The sequence below is a fragment of the Drosophila navojoa genome, chromosome 5 (assembly GCF_054131105.1).
Source record: "Drosophila navojoa isolate 15081-1374.11 chromosome 5, UAZ_NAV_1.0, whole genome shotgun sequence".
NCBI lineage: Eukaryota > Metazoa > Arthropoda > Insecta > Diptera > Drosophilidae > Drosophila > Drosophila navojoa.
The window spans coordinates 8,550,125-8,572,568 of record NC_142893.1 but is presented as its reverse complement, the minus strand read 5'-3'; the positions used below and the strand labels follow the sequence as shown (position 1 = coordinate 8,572,568).

The 22,444-nt window shown below is 35.3% G+C and overlaps 2 protein-coding genes across 2 annotated transcripts in view; one reads left to right on the top strand and one right to left on the bottom strand.

Moving 5' to 3' along the window:
• LOC108654957 (uncharacterized) overlaps positions 1-8,305 on the bottom strand; it is a 41,688-nt gene extending 33,383 nt beyond the window's left edge. Inside the window, exon 1 of the mRNA XM_018106582.3 lies at positions 7,788-8,305. Coding sequence (XP_017962071.1) covers positions 7,788-7,805 — 18 coding nt within the window. The 5' untranslated portion in view covers positions 7,806-8,305. The remainder of the gene's footprint in view (positions 1-7,787) is intronic.
• Positions 8,306-18,493: 10,188 nt separating this feature from the next.
• Positions 18,494-19,859, top strand: LOC108655238 (uncharacterized). The gene is made up of 2 exons (XM_018106978.3): positions 18,494-18,976; positions 19,050-19,859. Exons 1-2 carry the CDS (start codon positions 18,605-18,607, stop codon positions 19,785-19,787), a joined length of 1,110 nt encoding a protein of 369 aa, XP_017962467.2. The 5' UTR covers positions 18,494-18,604; the 3' UTR covers positions 19,788-19,859.
• The last annotated feature ends 2,585 nt before the right edge of the window (positions 19,860-22,444 follow it).

The window sequence follows — 22,444 nt, the reverse complement described above, 5'->3', positions numbered from 1 at the left end:
ATCAAGCTAGAAACAAGTTAAAGAGCTTTAGTCGGAATTGATGGACTTGAAGATACCCTGAGCTATATAAAGGTGAGCTCAGCTTGGGTTTAGCTTGAGTTTAGCTTGGTTTTAGCTTGGTTTTAGCTTGGGTACAGCTTGAGTTTAGCTTGAAGTTATCTTGAGTTTAGCTTGGGTTTAGCTTGGGCTTAGCTTGAATTTATCTTGGGTTTAGCTTGAGTTTAGCTTGAGTTTAGCTTGGGTTTAGCTAGAATTTATCTTGGTTTTAGCTTTGGTTTAGCTTGGGCTTAGCTTCGGCACAGCTTAGACTCAGCTTAGACTCAGCTTGGGCTGTTCTTGGGCAGCTTTTATATGCTTTACTATAGGAAATTAATTGATGAATTGCTTAAATTATATTTGTTGATAATATTTTTAAAATATAAATAATAATAATGACAGCTAAATATGACAAAACACATTTATAATTTTTAGCATATATTAATATTTAAAAAAAATAATTACTTATATTAAAAATTTAAATATAATATAATTAATTTAAATATATAAATACTAATATTTAAAACATTAATATTTTTAGTATTTTTTTTTTTTTTTTTTTTTTTTTTTTTTTTTTTTTTTGCGAAGCCAGGCTAAATTTAACTCTTCACGCTGACAAAAAAAAAATATATATATATATATATCTATATAAATACATATTTATAATATATATGCCCACCACATAGTTTTATATATATATATATATATATATATATATATATCTGCAATCTGTCTTGTACTAAACAATAAGCAAAACCAATATACCCCCCAAAATCTCATGTTCAATGAGCATCAAAAAGGGAAGCCAAGCCAAGCACATCAACATACATGGTCAAGACATTTTCACTATGCGTTTGTGTGTGTGTGTGTGTGTGTAATACAAAAAGGATACAAGCTGAAGACAGCGATAAGAGGTAGGAAAAGGGGGAGATGTAGGGGAAAAAAACTGTTTATGATTTCCTAACACGATTTCAGTAACTTTTTTCGTTTCCACTTCTGGTTGTCGTTGTTGTTGTTGCTCTACCTGGCCCACTCGTTTATTTGTTTGCCTTTGCCCAGCTACGTGAGAAATTTTTGGGTTCTTCTTTGCGCTGCTCAAACCAATCTTGTTTCAGTTTCTTTTTTTTTTCCTATTTTTTTTTTGGTTTTCGGGTACTTTGCTTAAAAATTGCGACGATTGGACTTGCATTCGCACACATGTTCATCAATTAGTGTTGAAGATTTAATTGTGGCACGTGTGAACTTAATTAAATGGCATTAGTTTTGTAATTGTACAGACGAGGGACACACACACACACACATGCACATATTTAATTGATTTGCGGGCAGAAGCCCGCGCAGAGCATGCAATTAAATTGCAGCACTTTGTATGCGAACATATTTGCATTCCAATTAATTTTTCAAGCATGCACATTTCGGATTTATTAATATGCATTTGGCAAAGAGAGAGAGAGAGAGAGAGAGAGAGAGGGAGGGAGAGAGAGGGAGGGAGCGAGATTTTCTCTACTACAGTTAGTTTGCTGTTGTTGTTGCTTATTTACCTTTTATTTTGTTTTTTAATTAACTATATGCCATAAAGTTGGGAATTGCACAGCTGCACTTAATTAGCATTATAATTGTCCTGGCAACCACAACAAAACTTTTCCCACTGCATCTTACTGACTCCGACTAAACCAAATGCAAATGCTAAATGAGTGCACTGTAAGCCGAAGCTGGGATGGAATGGAAGTGTATGCTATAAGGCAGTCATCTTGCTAAGTGCAAAATTATTCAGAATAACTAGATAGAAGGCTTTAATTATCTTTGACTGGCAGCTGACTTGAATGGGGAATACCTTATATATTTATGACAACTATTTATTCAGTAGCCAATAGGCAACCTCATATAAGTTTCTTTAACTTTGAGTGGACATTCAGGAGAGCATTGAGCAATTTATGATCATCTCGAACACAGTATCCTAAGCCAAAGTCTTCGCTTGCTGGAGCACCAAATCAAATTCTATTTTACTCTACTTTCACTGCTCAACTGAGCAGCTGCATTTAAATACATATCAAGCAAGAACTATAGAGCTTCATCAGGGAGAGGAAAGCAAATGTTTTCTTTCGATCTACATGCAAGTTCACCTCAATTAACATGATCATAATAGCTGCAGGGTATCTGCTAGTCATGCCGTTCACCAAATAATCATTATATGCGTGTCAAAATAAATAATAAACAAGTATTTTTCTTCTTCTTCTTTCTGTTTTTTTTTTTTTTAGTAAACAAAGCGACTGATTGCAGGCGAACAGGCAAAATATTGCCGAGTCGCGCATTTCAAATAAATTATGAAGTTTAACATTTTCGGCCATGGGCAACGGAATATTATTCATGTGACCTTTTTTTCTCTTCCCCATTGTTGTTGTTGTTGCTGCTGCTGTTGCTGTTGTTGGTGTGGAACGCGTTTTAACGAAAACATGCGTCGAATTTTAAGTATGCAATTTACTTTTTGCTCTTCTAAAAACACACACCGAAATATACTAGACATACATATATGTATACATATGTATATGCATGCATATATTCGCATGCATATACATAATGTGAATAGTGTTTTGTTTGTGGAATTAAGCCTTTATTGGATGCTCGTCCAGCCAAATGTTAAAACAACTAAAAGTGCTGCAAGCGGGCAGAGACGACTGCAGAATACTACTTAATTGTGAAAAAGGAGCAGATGAACGAGGGGATGCTCAAAGAGGTGGATATACAACGAGCCGGACAGACAAGGAATCGAAGAGACGAACGGATGAACGAATCGGTAAACAGATTTATATACCAGGAGCCGGACGGACAGCCAAAGAGCCACGAAACGAATTGTCAGAGATCACAAACCGACGATCGCGCAGCAACACGAGCACCAATATACCCCTCTCCCTCTCCTCAACAAGCTGAATGAGATTTTCGTTACACTTCATCCCCTCCCTTCGAAAAAAGGCGTGGCAGGTTTAGCTATAATGGCAAAGCTAACAAGCACGCTCGAAATAATAAACATGGCCAAATGCCACACACACACACACGCACTCTCTCTGTTTCCTTGTGTGTATGTGTGCGTGTGGCCCGAGTTTAGTTGCTATTAAAATTACCTGAACAACGGAATTTCGCAAATGCGAAAAGAGCTGCTTAATTCTGGCTGCATTGTTGTTGTTTGCTCTACGCAATTTAGCCCGGCCGGTCTGGGGCAATGCATTTAAATTATGTAAATAAATTTTGAAACTGTTTGCCAGCGATTTAGCTTTGAAAATATTTTGCTTGCTGCATTTTATGCTCGGCCATGTTTGAGCATTGCGGCCATTAGTTTGGTTTTTGTGCCAGGTCGCAATTCAGGTGACAATGCAAATAATTATGTAGCACACGCTCAATGAACTAAAAGAGAGAGAGAGGAAGAGAGAGAGAGAGAAAGAGCTACAATTGTGTTCGTGTGTGTGTTGGCCATTAAATAAATCAGAAAGTAATTAAAACAACATGAAATGCGAGCTACACGCTGCGGAAGCAACTCCCTACACACACACACTCGCACTCGAGTTTCCTCTGCTTCTTTCTATTTAGCAAACATACCAAAAAAAAGCGTGAAAAACGCAACCAACGGACTAACAACAGCAAAGCAGACAAAACAACAGCAACAAGAGGAGGAACAGAGAAGAAGAAGCAGCAGCCCTAGTCTGTCTCTCAGTCCGTCCGTCCGTCCGTCCGTTTGTCTGTCTGTCTGGCTGACTGGCGCAAAGAAAATGCAAAATAAACTTAATTTACGTTTATTTGTGTTGACAAATGTTTTTCCGAACGAGTGCAACTTTTAATTGCAAAAATTTATTTGATTTGCCAGCCAGTCTCTTCCTTCATCTCCCCCTTTGCCCTCGTTCCCATCCACACAGTCTCTAGTCGCTCTCCCGCTCGGTATTGGTTTCATGTTTGTCTTTTTGTGCTTTTCGCGTAGGTGGAACCAAATATAGCACAGCTCTTCTAATAAGCTCTACTGTGTGACTTGGCCTTCACTATTTAACTTGACAGTTGATTGGGCTCAAAGCTAAATTACGTTAAGGCATTCAAGGACTTTCACTGAACCTTTTCTCTTTCTCAATTAGCTATAATTCCCAAACATTTGATTCGATTTATCAGTTGCATTATTTATTTTATATTAAATTATTTGTTTTTCTTCAGGTGCATAATAAATGAACTAATGTAAAAAGAAACTGCAGTGCATCTAAAGTAGTAGACAATTTACGTTTACTGGCGCCATCTATGTGTCAAGAATCTACTAATTAATTTAGATTTGCACAGGGATCTAAAGTGAGACTTGAGATGACTTTTATAAGCATCTAATAGGCTTATGTTGTATGTATATTTAGTTGAATTATTGTAGTTTTTTTAATGTTTACCTTTTTTTATTATACTTTATATTGAAAAATAAAATTTTTAGTTTTGTGTTTGCAATTTTAATCAAATATCTAAATATTAATTGCATTAGTAAATAAATATATATACTTATATATTTTTTATCTAATTTATAAATATATATTTTTATTTATTTTTTTATTTTAATTTTTTTTATTTTATTTACTTATCTTTTTTTTTCGTTTCTCACAGTTTTTAAATCCATTTTTAAAATATAAATTGCAAATATATAAATATACAAATAAATATATATACATATATATTCTTTTTATATTTCTAAATTACATAAACATTTTTTTCTGATTTTTAGCATATAGCTTAATGCTAAATTTTGCCAAAAAAAATCTCATATATAAAAAATAAATCAATTTATAATCTCTTATTCAATGCAATCTAGAAAGCCAATTGATTATATATAAAAGCTTTAGCAAATAGGCTTAAATGAATAGAAGCAATTTAACCACAACAAAAAATGCAATACAAATAGGTTTTTTTTTTCTATATTAACGACAGAGCATTACAGACACATAAAAGGCCATTTAAGCTATGGCCGTGCGGATATATAATCTACAGCCATTTGTCTCGCTTATGTTTGTCAGTGCGCATGTTGCGGCCAGCTTGATGTTGCATGCCACATTCAAATGCTACACTAGCCACAAACATACGCAGAGTTCTGTGCGCTTTTTCAAACATTATTTGGTTTCGTTCTTCTTTTTATTATTTTTATTATTTTTTTTCCTTGTTGTGCAAATGTTAAATGCTGCGCCTTTGTCTGGCATTTAGTGCCGCAATTTTTTGGCAGCTGCAAATTGTGTGTTGGGTCAGGTGAAGTGCTTCACTAACCGCTGCCAATGGCTGCCTCTGTGTGTGTGTGTGTGTGTGTGTGTGTGCCCTGACATATGCGCATAAACACATGCATATTGTAACAGTTTCAATGGCTGCCCGCAATATTTGTTTGAGCTCTATTTTATTTATTTATTTTTCTCACTCTCTATTTTTTCTCTCATTTTATGCAGCAGCTGTTGCTGTTTTCTGTGCTCCGCCAACATAATAAAAATTTGAAATATTCAATGGCAATTATGCTGCATGCTGCATGCTACATGCAGCCATTGCCCTCTAATTATTCGGTTTCTTCAACGTTCATTGCACTCGCAGCAGCGGCGACGGCAAAAATGTCGGCAAAACAATTTCAACGGGTTTTGGTGTGAAATTTTTCTGTCAACTTTTTTCGCACTGTCTCCCTTAAGTTTTTATCCCCTTCAAGTGCATTGAGCGAGTGCGAATTGCGGGTATACTGATTAGACTGGACTAGTTATAATATTTATACATACATATATATACATACTTATATGTGGATTTAAAAAGAGAATTTAAAAGAGACTTTTCAGTAGATCTGAGCCTATTCATGCTTTCTCTGTCTATTCTTTTTTCTTGTTATATTTATTTATATCTCTTTAGGTGTATAATAAATATTATTATTATCATCCTTTACAAATTTTGCCAATTTTAGAACGTGTTACGAATCATTTTTATTATATATTTATTTTTAAATATATTTTTTTTTTTTATAATAAGACGAGGTAAAGCTCCATCGATCGATATTAAAGTCTTATAGGATTATTTATTGAATATTCAAAGATTTACAAAAAAGAAATTTTTAAATATTTAAATGAACTACTCTAACAAATATTTATTTATTTATTTATTTATTTTTTTTTTTTTCATATTTCAGAAGAGAAAAAGTGAAAGCAAAGCTCAATGTTAAGTTAGAAGGCTCTGTGCACTATCTCCAGGGTATTTGTTAGTCAGGCACTTCCAATTGGCAAGCCAACCCCCATTTTTTTCCTGTTAGCCATGCCTGCAGGCGGAATTTTCATTAAAGCATTTTTGATGTCTAATTTGCGTAGTTTTTCGCTTTTTTTTTTTTTTTGTGTGTTTGTCTCCTGCTCCCAGCTGACTGAGAAGCCGTCGCCTTTTTAGCAGGCGACTGACACGTTAAGCATTCAAGGGATTGTTTTGGCCAGAAGAGGCGAAGCTGCCTGACTCTTTTGTCTTCTATGTGCTTCTCCCTTTTTTTTCTATGTCTCTTGTTGTTGTGCTGCAGTTGTCAGTGGCCGTTGTTGTTGTTGTTGTTGTTGCCTTTCAGCTCAACTCTGATTTGCTGTGTGTTTGTTGTTGTTTGTTTGTTTGTGTGCTTGGCCTGCTTCTTTGGTCGCTCCTGCTTGTCGGACAAACTGTCGAGTGGCAACACTAATTCGCATGCAGCAAAACAACAAATGCACATGCCCATGCACATGCACACATTTGCACACTTTTTATGTTGGATTTTCAGCTAAATTTGTGCCAGCGCTTTAGACGCCTGCTTTTTGTTAATTTGCAATTTTCTAACCATATCCATTTTGACTGCGTCAGTTTGCATCTGTATGTGGGTATATGTGGGTGTGTGTGTGTCTGTGTGTGTGTAGGGCATATATGTATGTCAGAATGCTTCACTGGTCAGCATTTCGTTTGCTGCCTGCCTGCCTGGCATTAATTCAATTTCTGTTTGCATATTGCCAGCTTCTGTTACTCGTCCAATTCTGTCTATGTGCACATATATTTTTTTTTGTCTTCCTCTGTAAGCCTTTGCAATTGCAGCTCATGTGTCAGCAGGCCTAAATGGAAGCCCACTCTTTTTTTATTCACATCGGTTTTCAACAGTTTCCACTAAAACAATTTTTGCATCAGGTTTTAATGTCGTGTCAATTTGCCACGTTTTGCTGCAGCTGACAGCTTAATTAATTTCTTATTATTAATCATTTTTATTTATATAAAATTTGTAAAAAAATGTAACACTTTTTCTTTAATTGGTATTTATTTTTTATATGTATGTAGCTTAATAAACTTAAAGCTTATTGTTGAAAAACTTGAGGTAATTCTATACATTTATAAAGACAATATAATGTTAAGAGTAGAACTTTTTTATAAAATACGGAGCTCTATATATAAGCTTTATAGACCTTTAATATTCAAGCAAAACTAAAGGGATGTGATTGAATATTATCTATATATTTAATATTTTATAACAAACATATTTTTATATATTACTTTTAATTTCATGTATATTAAATTATAAATTTTTATAAAGTTTGATTTGTTTTAAAACAAATGTTTGTTGTTATATTTTATATTTTTATTTTATTTTTATATTTTAAATATTATATATTTATATTTTCCTGATTTAATCCTGATTTTATATATATTTATATTTTTATATATTATTTATTAATTTTTTATTATCCTTGTGGTCAAAGAAGTTTCTTAGAAAATCACTTAAATGCACTTACCAAAGTCTTGGACACCATGGCGTATGTGTATTCTATTTAATTGTTTAAAATACGTTTTATTTTTTATGGCTTTTCCTGGTAATGCAGAACGAAAACTTTAAATTTTGCAGCCGCGCAACACTTGGCTCAGACACGTGCACACTTTTATTTTTTGTTATTTTCGGTGTAGTCTGATCAATTGAATAAATACAAATGCCTATATATTCTTAAAAAGTATGCTGTAAGTTGTAATCGCGCCCGGAGTTTTGTGCGGCATGCTTGGCGTGACGAGAATTAGTGGCCAATTGTTGCGCTACGGGCCATTTATAATGTCGCAGCGCCCTGCAATAGGCAGCACTTATTTATATTTATATAGAATTATTACAATGTGCTGCCGTCTATTGTTAGATACGCCACCAGATCTATGTACCTGTAGCTGTATCTGTATCTGTATCTGTGTGTGTGTGTGTGTGTGTGTGTGTTTGTGTGCATTTGTCATTGGTTAACCGTCACTTTGATGACAGTGGGAAAAGCCCTTCGGCAAGTGCGAATTTTTGTTGCTACCAACACGCAATTAGCTAATGCAATGCGCGAATAGCTGTTGCTCTTATCGCACAGTGTATAAATAAATATATATATATAAGACTATATACATTGTTTGTATAGCTATAAAAGTGAGGAACTGCATCGTTTCCATGGCAAATCGACTGCAAGCTAATCCATCGAGCAAGCGCAGAAGAAACTCAAGTAGATATACTCGCTCGACATGTGTAGAGGGTATATTGGGGTGTGTGTGTGTGTGTGTATTTGTGTGCATACTTAATTTAAGCAAATTTTGCTTAGAATTGTTAAAAATCTTTTGCTAAAATAATAGAGAAGCTAATTTATAATTAACTTAATAAGAATACAACAGAGCCAAAAAAATATTTAAAAAAAAATAAATAAATTCAAACAAAATAGCTTGTTATATATGTTATAGAAAATATTCAATTCTGTTTTTTTTTCTTGCATTTTGTTTTCATTGACCAGCTGAGCGAGTATCTTGCAGTCGCTGGCACCCTGCAGCTGCAACAGTCTTGCTTATTTCCATTCAGGCATTAAGACAAACAGACGATAGACAACCACGCAATGTTAGAGTAGCGAGCCTTATAAACAAGCTGTGTATAATGCCTGCTGCTGCAGTGGCACTCGCGTTAGCTTACTGGGCAGCAGCCCGTTTTGCTTATCTATCAAACACACACACACATGCACAGGGAAACATCTATGGCTATTACGTAGTTTGGGAATATTCCGCATACTGATAACATTTGAATTTTGGCTTGATTTATGAGCCATTGCATGAAACACTGTGTATGGCTTATCAACAACAATAGCAACAATAGCAACAACAACAACAACAACCGTGTATCACTCACATGCTAACACCAATACTTGACTGTTTGTTGGCTCGCTTTAACAGACCCATTCACATTTAATTCACCACAGTTCACAATAAATTGAAATACACTCCAATACTTGTGCATATCGTTCGCAAAACATGAATGGAAACACTCAAATTATGCTGGATTTATGATTTGGGTCAGTGTGCACTTCATTTGCGACATCAATTATTCAAAGTCCACTGCAAACGAATATATTTGCTGTTGAATTTAAAGGATTATCGAGACATGGATGGCTGCAGTGTTTGCCTTAAGGCTGAGCTAAGCTCGGGCTTATGCCTTGATTCCATTTATATGAATATCTCATTTATGCCCAAAGAACTTGAATCCGATGAGAGCAATTGGATTAGGAGTTAAGAATCTGTCATGCTCACTTGAGTCGAATAAATTGCCGAAATTTATTTATTAATGAATGTGCATTTTATTTGCTTTAAAATTGTTTCGAAAGTAATAAAAAACAATAAAAATCGAGAGCAGAAATTAATATAAATTGAGTGAAGTATTCATTGCATTTTTAATGTAAAAATAAATTAATAATTAAATATAAAAAATTAATAAAAATATATATAAAATAAATAAAAATAATTAATAAATAAATTAAAACAAATAAAGTGATAAATAAATAAATAAACAATTAATTATTTAAGTAATTAATATTACAAAAAAAAAATAATTAAAAAAATAAAAACAAATAAATAAAACTGTAAAAAGAATTTAAAATATATTCAGTTTGTATAGAAATTATAGGAAATTAAGACTTACCTGACCAATCAAGGCATTTATTTGATTGAAAGCCAATTACTGCTGCTTATTCTTGGTTTGCATTGTTCTTGCTATACCATACAGTGTTCTAGGAATTCGCAAACAAAGAGAACAAAAGTCCTTCGGTTTCTCGAAAATATTTCCTGAAATAAATTAAGCTGAAATTTGAGAGTGCTGCAAGGCCTCGAAAGACAATAGAAAGAGCTTAGCCTTGAGTATTTGACCCTGATACTATGATAGAAATGTTTTCTCGGAAAATTAACGAATTTGCCGAGAGGCTGATGCAGTGGGTGTTTCTGAATGAACTTAATAAATATGTAGTAAAACTGGACAATATCAGCTAAGATCAAACTATATTATTAACAGTGAAAGCTGTCAATAGCATGCACAGCCTTAATTAATTTAATTTAATTAACAATTTAGTCTGTCATATGAAGATATTTAAGAGATAAATCAAATAAGTAAAATAAAAATATGTCTCTTGCTTTTTCTATCCCTTGAGCCTTCTAGTCCTTGCACACTCATGTGTCCATTTCAGAGCCATATGAAAAGAGAAGACTTCTGCTTGCTTTCTTTCTTTTACTGCCACATGCATAAGGCAATTGAGCAAATGCTTACAAAGTTGCAGAGCAAAAAAACCCTACACACACATACACATAGACACACTGGCACATGGACAAACACGATTGCATATTTTAGTAGCAGCTGCTGCTGCTGCGCTGCAAAGTATGCAACACAAATGTGTTTGAGTAGTGAAAACTGTGGCATGCTTTGCCGCTTGGTATTTGATTGACAACTCGACGAAAACAATTTGTGTGCATAACGAATTTGAAGCAAAAATTCCATAGCGCAAATTGTTTAGCACCTAGCACGAACAGCAAATAAACAGAGGGAGAGAGGGAGAGTGAAGAAGAGAGAGAGAGAGAGAGAGAGAGTGGCAGACATGTGGCCAAAATACCTAGTTGATTTGTTGGACACGTATGTTTAATGTCAGACAGTTAACGAAAGCAACTGAGTGAATGAATGTGTGTGTGTATGTGTCTATGTGTATGTGTGTGTGTGTGAGTGATTGGTTTGTGCACCCCTTATAAAGAGTTGTACTAATGAATTGCAGCTCAGCTCAGACATGCACATTTCAAGGAAATTCATTTGCTTTCACCTGCTTTGACTGTTCCTTTGCTGCTTTTCTTGACGTTCATTTATTAACTCAACTCACTTTGTGGTTGACTAATTAACAGTTTTAAGTGCACCCACACACTCACTCACACATACATATATACTCATGTTTAAATATGCATTGTTGACAAACTTTTCTGGCCATCTTTAAGTATTCGTCAGAGCAGCTCTCTGTGGCCTTTAGTTTGAGTTTTTGTTGCTTTCTTGACCGTTTCCTGCCGGTGCTTCTGCCGCTGCAGTCGTCGTCAACATTTTTAGTTATTTTTTAGTTGACTTCATTTTGTTTTGTGGCCTTTATTGTTGGCCAGGCTTACTGCAACTTTTTGACTCTTTCGCATCACTCATTTTCATTTTGCACATTGCCCTGTTCGTCTTTTCTCTTCCTTTTTCTTCTCCTTCATTTTTTTCCCCCCGGTTGTTTCTGGGGTTTTTCTTTCTGCCGCATGGCCTGCAGTTGGCATCTTAAAGTTGTTGAAATAATTGCCCAACCAGCGGCTAGGGACAACTTTGTGCGCTTTATTCTTTTGTGGTTCTAAATTCTCCGCACTCAGTTTGGACTCTTTTCCTTTCCGTGTTTTTGGGTGGAATTTTTATTTAGTTTCTGTTTCGTTTTGTGCTGGGATTTAAGCTTTAAAGAGAATACATTTATGGGGAATTATGATTTAGTAGTAATTTATAAAGTATAAAGTATTTATTTAATATGGAAATTAAGCAAAAATGGTTTAGAGAAAATAAATAGTTTTAAAAATAATTATTTGTTATATTTAAAAAAAAAAATAAATAGAAAAATTAATTTATTTATATATTATTATATATATATAATATATATATAATTTATTAAAATAAAAAACATAAAATTATATAATTTAATATATATATATATATATATATATATATAAATTAATATATATATTTAATATATATAATATTTTTTAGACTTTTACAAATGTCTGTTTATTTTATTTTCTTTTTTTTTCATTATTATTATTTTTTTTATCTAACAAAATTCTCCTTAACTTTCTTTCCGCCTTGCGAATCAATCACAAGGCAGCGCTATCAATAACAATTACTACAATCGCACCGTACATTGATACTGAAATGGCTGCAATAAGCCATAAGGCATGACAAACGTGATATATGGCAAAACGTTAACACTCGATCATACTTGATGTTGTGAAAGTTGTCTAGGTTGCTTAAGAGGCGAAGGGTCCTGGAATCACAGAGATATATAAAATGATATCAACTCTGCTTTCTACTTCAAATACGATCAACAATCGTAGCTAACTTTGGACACTACTTGAGTCAACAAATATTATTTAAAGCTTTAAATTTAATTTATATACATAATAATATGAAATTAAATATTAAATAAATTCAAGCCATTCATTGCGAATATTACTTCTTAGCTTTCAGACTTTATCAAACTATCTCTTTCAGCTTAAAGCCCTCTATACTTGTGGGCTCAAAGGTGAATTAAGGCTGAAAAACATGCGGTCAGTCACAATGCTGACTGTTTGACATCAGTCGTTTAGCTGGGTCACTCGAAATATACGTCATGAATTTGATTTCATTAGAGGGCCCGACTATTAGGCAAACCTTCAAAGCGAAGCCCTTTGGCTGTGCGTGGCACAACAGCTGCAATTACATGCAATGCGGGCCGCTAAAGCTCGACTGGAGGAGCAGAGCTCGCCTAATGTAACAGCAGAGTAAAAATTTAATTAGTTCACATTCCATTCGTTGCACTCGCTCACAATTGTCCAGGCTAGCAAGGCAAGGTGCTGCAGTGTGGGCAGGAGCAGGAGCAGGAGCAGGCAGGAGCAGGATTCGTAGCAGGGGCAGCTGGGACATGTTGTGTGCAACAAGGCGGAAGTTTCCATTATAATGCAACAGTCGCCACTCGTTGCAATGGCAACTGCACTTTATGCCAGTTGCCAGTTGCCAGTTGGCAGTTAGCCTGGTTAACGTTCCCCTTGCACTTGGCCAATAAAATTCTGTGAGGCTTAGACTCATTAAATTTTTCATGGCTATAAAGTTTAATTAATTCTCGCTAGGGTTGCCGCAGGTTCGACTAGCAGCAAGGTTTATAAATAAATATAATAAATATATATAGATATGATAACTGATCATAATCAGCGTATAATCTTTATAGACATGGCCATAGGTATGACGGCTAATCGGCAAAAATTGACGCACGAGCTGCAGCCAGGCGGACAGCAGGCAGCGGGCAATCAAACGCCCACAGGGCATAAAACATATATGAAAACTATTACCGATTGACATTTACACGGCAACTTATCGCGTAAAATTTATTTCCAGAGGAATGTAAGAGGCAATCTGTGAGCTGTGTGTGTATCGAGATACCCTGTAATTGGATGGCAATTAAAATAAGGTCTCTGTTAAGTTGATTTACCTAGATTTCATCTAGTAAACATGCAAAGGATTTTTTAAAATGAGTTCCTTGAGGTTTTAGATGGGGCTTTCAAAGTAAATTTCCCACAATTGTGTTTTGGATATAATATATAATTATTACTCTTAGAATAAGATATGATCACAGACTTTTATCTTGCCTTTAGGCTTGATAAGCAAAAAATCATAAGAACAAGTAGTTTTTCTAGAAATTTTCGGCTTTAAATTCTTCGAGAACTCTGCTGCCAAGTATGTAAGTTTCAGCACGATTAAATCTTGTGATTGAAACAATCTTATCTAAGCACTTTTACTTATTATCATGCAGCCCTATCCCACTAATTTGTTGAGTAAGTCGCGAGATTTATGAGATATATCTTTTAGCTGTTTAGTCTTAAAAACTTTAATATATCATTTACAGTAGCACTACCTCATTATCTAAAGCGTACAGGGTATTCAAACAAAAATTGTCAGTAGGAGTTGCCACTGTGGTAGTTGCTGCTGTTGTTGTTGCTGTAGTTGTTGAGGGCATTGTCGCTATTACAGTGTGCCCTTGCATAGTATTCAATAAGCTTGTTTATGGCTTAGACAGCAGTCACGCATTGCAACTAATATTGAGCATGCGTTTTAATTGAATTTCACGCGCTTTCATAAACTCAACGCATGCCGCCAACTCCGGTCGAGTTTTTATGGCTCTCCCACTCAAGCGGAACGATCCGCACTACAATTGCGATTTCTATTTCGAACTCAATTTCTATTTCGGTTTCACATCGCCACGCAGACAATGCGACAGCAGGAGCAGCCGCCACCCACAAGCCAAACAGGCAATACATCCATCCATTCACTTCCATCCACATCCATCCGTTTCCATTCACATCGAGAGCGTGTTTAATTGCGCGCACTTCTTGTTATTGCAATCGTAAAATCTTTTGTTATTGCCTTACAACAATTTGTTGTGTGTACTCAGTCCGCGCCAAATTGCATTGTAGTATATGTATATAGACATATATATGTATGTATATATCGAAGTATATATGAAAATAACAGTGACATCAGTGCGTATACGTAATGCGTGTTGTAAAAATAATTATCGGAAATTATATTGGTTCGCGTAGTTCATTACGAATTATTACCAAATACTGCTATGGCTGTTATCTGCCTGGCCCACTAGCTGGCTTATTATTATGTTTAGTCTTTTGTTTTTAATTACACGCTGATAGCTATCGACTTTATAGCCACAGAGCACCTATCGGAACTGAAGGAAAATCGTTCGAATCTGCCATAAACTAAATTGGTGTCTAGAAATTTTATCGATATCAGTTCTTCAATTCAACTATTATCTTTAGCGAACCTATGAATCAGAATCAAGTTTTATATTCATGTATACATATATCAATATTATTTATGCATCCAAAGTTCTACTGATAAGGATAAAGCAAAGTTTAAGTCCTAAATATTTTGGTATTAACTGTTAATTATGAACTGATATGACTGAGGTTTAAAATCATAATACGCCCGAAATCTCCGCTAAGCACATATATGTTTATTTTTTGTATACACTGAAGTCATTGAGCAGGGTTAGGCAGACTTTTTGAGCATGTATGTAACAGGTAACGGAAGGCAGACTTCTTACAGAGGCAGACTTCTTACAGATCTAGATCATGTTGCCGAGCCAAGTAACAAATTCTACAGCATTTAATTGAATTATATTCAATATTATATATTATATTATATATTATTGTATATTATTTATTAAATATACATTGCATACTATTAATATTGCACACAGAGTTCAGAGCATCTCCTAGTCGAAGTCTCTAGCCCCTCATTCTAAATTCTTGGCGATTCATGACCCATTTCAAAAAGCGACGAAGTCCAGCGTACTATATTTTATTGATAACTATTTTGCTGATAAATCGAAAATGTTTACAATGCAATAAATCGTATTTTAATTGTCATGTAATAAATTTTGAAAACTAGTATTGCATTAAATTAACAGAGCGCTGAATACTCTTGGGGGATTTCAAATACGTAATAAAGTTATCTGAAATCTCGAATCCGTTCAAGTATTAAAAGCGTGATTTTTTAGATTTATGTTAATCAATAAACAATGAAGTAAATCTGAGATTAAGGCTGGAAAAAGTGCGTAAAGAGGCAAGGTGTGATTGATTGTAGGATGATCTAAATTCACTACTAGAAAATTATCAATTATCAGAGCTACTGCACTACATAGATAAACTTAGCAATCAATGTTACAAAGATTATAGAAAAGCATTCCCATATAGTCTAGCAAGGTTCATATAATAAACATTCGTAACATTCTTTAGAAAATGTTATCTTTGAAGAACATGTAATTCCCAGAATGCCACCGTCTAGCTGCTTGAGTGTTTCTAGGAATAGCCACCATGGGGAATACTTTATGTGCTATAAATATAAAGACAAAAGACAAACACAAAAACAACGCAAAATTAATTATCGCAAACAAATTTATTGAAAATACTATCACAAAATGATTGAATAAATCACCTGTTACTCATAGTTGCCTTTCGGTTTTTTAATTAGTGTAGTGAAAGACAAAGGCAAAGGTAAAACGGCCATAAATTAAGTGAAGGCTTATCAAAGTTGTGGTTCACCTCAAGTGACCCTGTGAATCACCAAATGGTGACTCAATTTGCCATGTGCCCCGTTGAACTAAGCCTCAACTTTGATATCCCTATTTATGTATATCATTATACTTATTTATGTATTTTCTTTTTGCCCTACTTAACAACCAATTACACTGCTGGTAGTACTTAAGACACGCTCGCTGACGCATAGTGCCCTCTGAATGTCTGACAATCCATCAGATGTTAACTCAACGTAACTCAATGTCGAGCAAAACGGCGCTGCAGTTGCCACGTCTTCATTTCCGCTGACAGCTCTTGAAAATGGCTGACTGGCTGGCTCGAGGCGCCCCACTGTGGTTGCTGCCCCACTCGTTATCGCTTAGTATGCCACGGAAGGCGTGGCATTTGCTTTTAAGTAAATAATATTAATCATACGCCCGGTGGGGCCGCGAGCAAACGAACGCTCCAACATGCATCAAAAACAACGCGCGAGCTGTTGAAATTGGAAAATTGAAAATGCATTGTAAGCGAGGGGATGAAAAATGGCTGGCATCGCGTAAAAATGGAAATGAATTACGCTCTTCATACTCTTAACACCATTGGCAATGCATAAAGGGGCGAAATGCTCGCATGCAAATGCACATATAGCAGGCAATTGAAATGAAGCTAGATGGCTTATGGCCAGATAGCACATAGATACTAGATTGGCTCAAAGTGTTGAGTTGATCAAGACCTATCTAGTTAGAATTCCATCTGTATATTCGCCTGTATTACAGGTTGTTGACTCAATAACTGGACAACTAAAATAAATAGACTTTACACTGTCTGTGTTAAATAACCACACAGAAATGCAACTATGTATTGTATTTAATTATTTTTCAACATCTACTTCAGCCATCGATAACACCGTTTTATTGAAATATTCATTAGAATTTGCCATTAAAATCTCAAGTATTTATGACTTTAAAGTTCTCGGAAAGTATTTCATGATACAATTATCAAAGCTGCTATAGTAGATATTTTATTTACTAATGCAAGGAATTTAACAATTTTAAAGTTACTACGTAATTAATTTTAATTTTATTTTTTATATTTTATATTTTATATTTTATATTTTATATTTTATACTTTATATTTTATGTTTTAAATTTTATATTTTATGTTTTATGTTTTATATTTTATATTTTATATTTTATATTTTATATTTTATATTTTATATTTTATATTTTATATTTTATATTTTATATTTTATATTTTATATTTTATATTTTATATTTTATATTTATATTTATATTTATATTTTATATTTTATATTTTATATTTCATATTTTATATTTTATATTTTATATGTTATATCTTATATTTTTATTTTATATTTTATATATTTTGTTTATAATTTACTATTTTTCAATTTAAATATTGATATCAATCTATCATTCTATCAATAAACAACTTTTTTATTTATCATTTAGCGGGTTTTCACCAGTCGAACTTACCTAGGTGCAGCCTATTGCGTTTATTGCATTGTATATAAATTCTGGTACCCTTTTGTCTATCATATTTGTTGATGTTTATTCTGCCGAATTTGATTTTATATTGCCAATTCTTCGGAAATTTTCAATAATTGCACAATCTATGGTTGCACGATTGTTTTTATTTGACTTTTTATTTCTAAATAGATAATTTCTTCCCAGATAAGAAACGGAAACGCTTCGAGTGCTGAGTCAGCCACTCGAGCTCGAGGGTTCACCAGCGGCATTTCAGCTATTTGTTGCGCAATTGTTAATGCCTGATAAATGCATCGAATGGCTTAGCAAAAACAATGTATTCTATGATAAAATGGCATTTAAATTAATTCAAATTGATATCGATAGAAAGTCAATTGAGATGGCCAACACCGGCGTAGTACTACGCTATAAGATAAAGAAAATATTCCTGAAACACTTAAACAAATTCTGAGAAATCTACAAAAATTATAAATAAATATGCTATGTTTACCCTCTGGTAACTTGAACTTGTTACTTAATCTAGAATCAGCTTTTTAGTTAATCTGCAAAGCTCTTTAAATGTTTTGTATTATTGTACATTCACATAAACATAATGCACATGTCCAACATATGCTGACGTATTGTCTGTCAAATTATCAAAATTATATTTTGATAAGATACTCAAGTAGTGCCAGCATAGAACTCACCTTATGCATAAAATGTCGAAAGAGACCCAAACAAGTTTGGCAAGTAGGGTAATCGAATATTTATATCATATCAGTTTGTCAGAGGCTTAAGACCGATGGCATTTCACAAATTTCATTTGCTTTTGACATCCACAACTTGTGCCGCCTATAAAAGGTGACCAACAATTAGCTGGCCCCCGAAGTACGCATTTTACGACTGTGCCACAAGCACATACGAAGGAATAAGCAAACTATCTATTACCCTAATATCGAAACGAAATGAAAGTGATTTTGCTAACGATATTGGCCTGCCTGGCGGCCGCTGTGTGCGCAGGACCCGGCCAATCGCTCGGCGAATCGAAGCTGCTGCAGGCGATGCGCAGCACCAACGCACTGCAGCAAAACAATCCGGCTCGCTCCATAGAGTGCTTTCAGTACTACAGCGAGATCTTCGACCAGCAGCTGCAGCAATACGAGCAGCAGTATCAAGCCTGCGAGAACAGCAGCCAGCTTCAGCTCGCGACACTCGATTGGCTGTACGAGACGAAACTGTCCGGCTTGAGCAACAATGCTCAGTCCGCCTGCCAACTGATTCAAAACTGCGATAATCTAAATGATACCGGTTCATCTCTAGCCTGTTATGCACAGGTGGTAAGTGGGCTCAAAGTGAACTATGATTGAATATTGTATATATTTATTTTTTGTTTATAAACATTCTTTACAGGGCGCTGAAGACGCCAAGGTTATGTACAACATTTCGGGCGCAGCCAGCCAGTATAACAGCGAGTTCAATCAGAAGAAGCAGGTGATCGAGTACCAGCTCGAAGACTGCTCGAATGAGGCGAGACGTGCATATGAGGTTGACACGGAGCAGACCTATGTCAGATTGCAAGCTTGTTTAATGGGCACTGAGCCGGTGCCAAGTACCACTACAGCTGGAACTAGTGCATCGCCAGTGACCGGAACAACTACGCCCGTGCCAAGCACAACGGGAAATAGCACAGCCGATACTAGTTCGTCTCCGGTGATAAGCACAACGACGCCCGTTCCCAGCACCACTGTTCGATCAACGAAAGCTCCAAAAACTACAACAACAAAAACAACAACAACAACCGATATTCCAGCTACAACAACTACAACAGGTGCTTACACGACCAGTTCGATTCCAGTTTCAAAAAGCACTACAATTGCAACAACTTCAACTTCCAGAAGACCCATTTCAAGTATAAAGCCAACAACGACAACCGACACATCCACAGCCACGCCCAGTCCTAGTTCCAGTACCAGTTCCCATGCCACACCACCAGTTCCACTCGATTCCACAACAGCATCACTTATCAGCACAACACTTCCCGTTCCCCTATCGACGACATCGGCTTTAGTTACAGTCAAGCCAACAGCTTCGGCCGCGCCCAGCCTGAGCTCAGATCTTAAGAAGCTGCTGCACTCTCTGCTACACTAGACAACATGGTTTATGTACTGCATTAAATAGGTAACGAGCTGACAAACCCTCGCTAACATTGGAGTTGCAAAACTTTTGTAATCTCCTTGGGTGGGTGGGTTGGTCTTCGCTGCGTTCGGTTCGTTGCCTGGTCACAGCATAAGTAACGGTAAAAGGGAAAGTAAAGTAAAAGCAATTTTATGGAAATGTTGGCCAAATATTGACAGAGTCCACACGGACGAGGCGACAGTCGCAATGGAAAAGTTCTGCTAAGCCAATTGCAACTCTGCAAGTGTAACTTACATAATTAACGCGAGTAGATGTTAACTAGTTTGAGCTGATGCGCCTGACCGACTTACCAGATGCCCTGTAAACTGCTTCAAGTGAAATGCCAGCATATCAAAAACATTTTAAATATATATTTTACACTCCGTATTGTTAACTGTACAGCTGAAAGTTTGTATTCAATATAAAAGAGCATATAAAAAAAACATAACTTTATATTATTACTCAGTAGTCAAGATTATGAGCAAAAATAATAGAATATATTAAAAATTTAATGGTAATGAAATGAATTCTCTTTAAATTTAACTTAACTTTCATATGTGCACATTTATTGTATTTATGAAAATATATTTTTTAAATAAATAATAAATAAATAAAAAATAAATAAATAAATAAATCTTAATTATATTTATATTTAATATATACAATTTTTTATTTTATACCTTACACATTTATAGTTTATATACATACTTATTATCAAAACTTTTAAAAAGTCGAGAGTAGAGTGAAAATCTAAACAAAGTTCAGAGCTTTGATAGGAATATTATAATTATCGCTTTATCAAATCTATCAAATCATATCATTCTATCAATCATTCTCTCATTGCTCTCTAATACCATTTGATCCGCTCTGAGTACAGGGTATTGCAAATTATAATTTGCATATTCATATTCCTGCACCTAGACAAAGTTTCAGCCATTGCCGAATGCCCATGGAAATGCTTTTCAAATTGCCGACCTAATCAAAGATAATTAAGATTTTGGGCTGGACTTGAAATCTAAATTGAATGGCAATTAAAGGCTTTAAGTCTTAGCATTTAACGGTTAAATAAACAGTAGCTATCTTTTGGTTCAAGGGTGTTTTTCATATAAATTTAATTGCATTTGCTTTGCAGCATTGGCTTTGGCTTTGGCTGTTGATTGTTGTTGCCGGCGGCATTGTTGTCACTGCAATTAAAACAAATTAGAAATGTAGCCACACACACACACACGCAGAGAGAGTGCGAGAGAGAGAGAGAGAGAGTGGGTGCAGGCAGTAGTGCCCCTCTAAAATGAAGCCAATAACTGGCGACAGTGCCGCGTGTCCTTGCCACAGGCTGCAGCTGGCGGCTGATTTAAAACGTTGCCTAGCTGCTCTTTTCACATTACTTGTATGTGTGTGTGTGTGTGTGTGTGTGTGTAGGAAATGTTAATGCAGTTCGAGCTATGTTTGCCTCGCTCGTTGAAAATGCTTTCGCACAAAGAACGCAATTAAGATATGCAAATTAGCAGCTCCCACGCTCACAACGCTTTCTATGTATGTATGTTTGTGTGTGTGTGTCTGTGTGCTCAGCAGGTGTACAGCAGGTGAGCTGCACTGCTTGATATTTAGCTGCACTCCATTATTAATACGCTTGCACACACAAAAACCTTAAAGACACTGCAAATAATTAAAATACGATTCACTAAGATCGAAATTCAGAGAATATGGGGAGACAAAATTCCTGGAAACTGAAAATCAGATCTGTGAATGCTAGAGTATTAAGTCTTAGCCAATCAATGCATTTGTTTTGGCATATCCAAAGTCTAATTTCCATGAAGCCAGAAATTATTCAGCTATGAAATGCATTTACTCTGAGTTCAGTGCATTCCTGCCTAGCTCTGCCTAGCTTCCAGTGAATTCCATACCTGAACTCTACCCTCAACATGGGACTAATTTCATTATCTTTGTGAATTTTCCGAAAAGGGGCTCATTGACAGGTCTTGTTCAACTGAATGGGTTTGATTTTATGCCAATGCTCGGAAGGGTTTGTCTCTTGAATGGTTATAGAGAAGCATTTATATAGCTAGGAAAGCATTTCTAGCTGATTCAAAACAGTTTTATCTGTTCATTAACCATTTATAAACATTTCATATCTTTACATATGTAGGTCACTTAGTTTGCTCTCACCTCGCCCAACTTTGATAGACTACCAACTGCCCACAATTCCATAAGGCCTTAGCAACCGCTGTAATACTTTTGAGGACCTGCAAAGTTCTTCAATTATATGTGGCTATAAAAGAATGGCTGTAAAACTAAGTCGAGTTAATAAAATTCTGTGAACTTGTTTCCGAGTTACCCAAGACGTTCGCAACAATCGAAAATGTAACTGAGACTGCGAACAGCTCGCGTGATTCCCAGGAACAAAAGCGAAAAGTGCTCGCCAAGGAATCGACATGTCGTAAATAATTGCAATATATATTTCATTTAATAGATTACTCAATTTGTGATTCACCAAACGCTCTGACTATCGATTTGTGTAGTTTACGATAGCTGGAGAACAGCACGTGGCATGATAAGCGACTGAAGACGGCACGAATATAGATTACATTCCCATCGGGTCTAAAAAGAACGATCAATGACCCTCACAATGT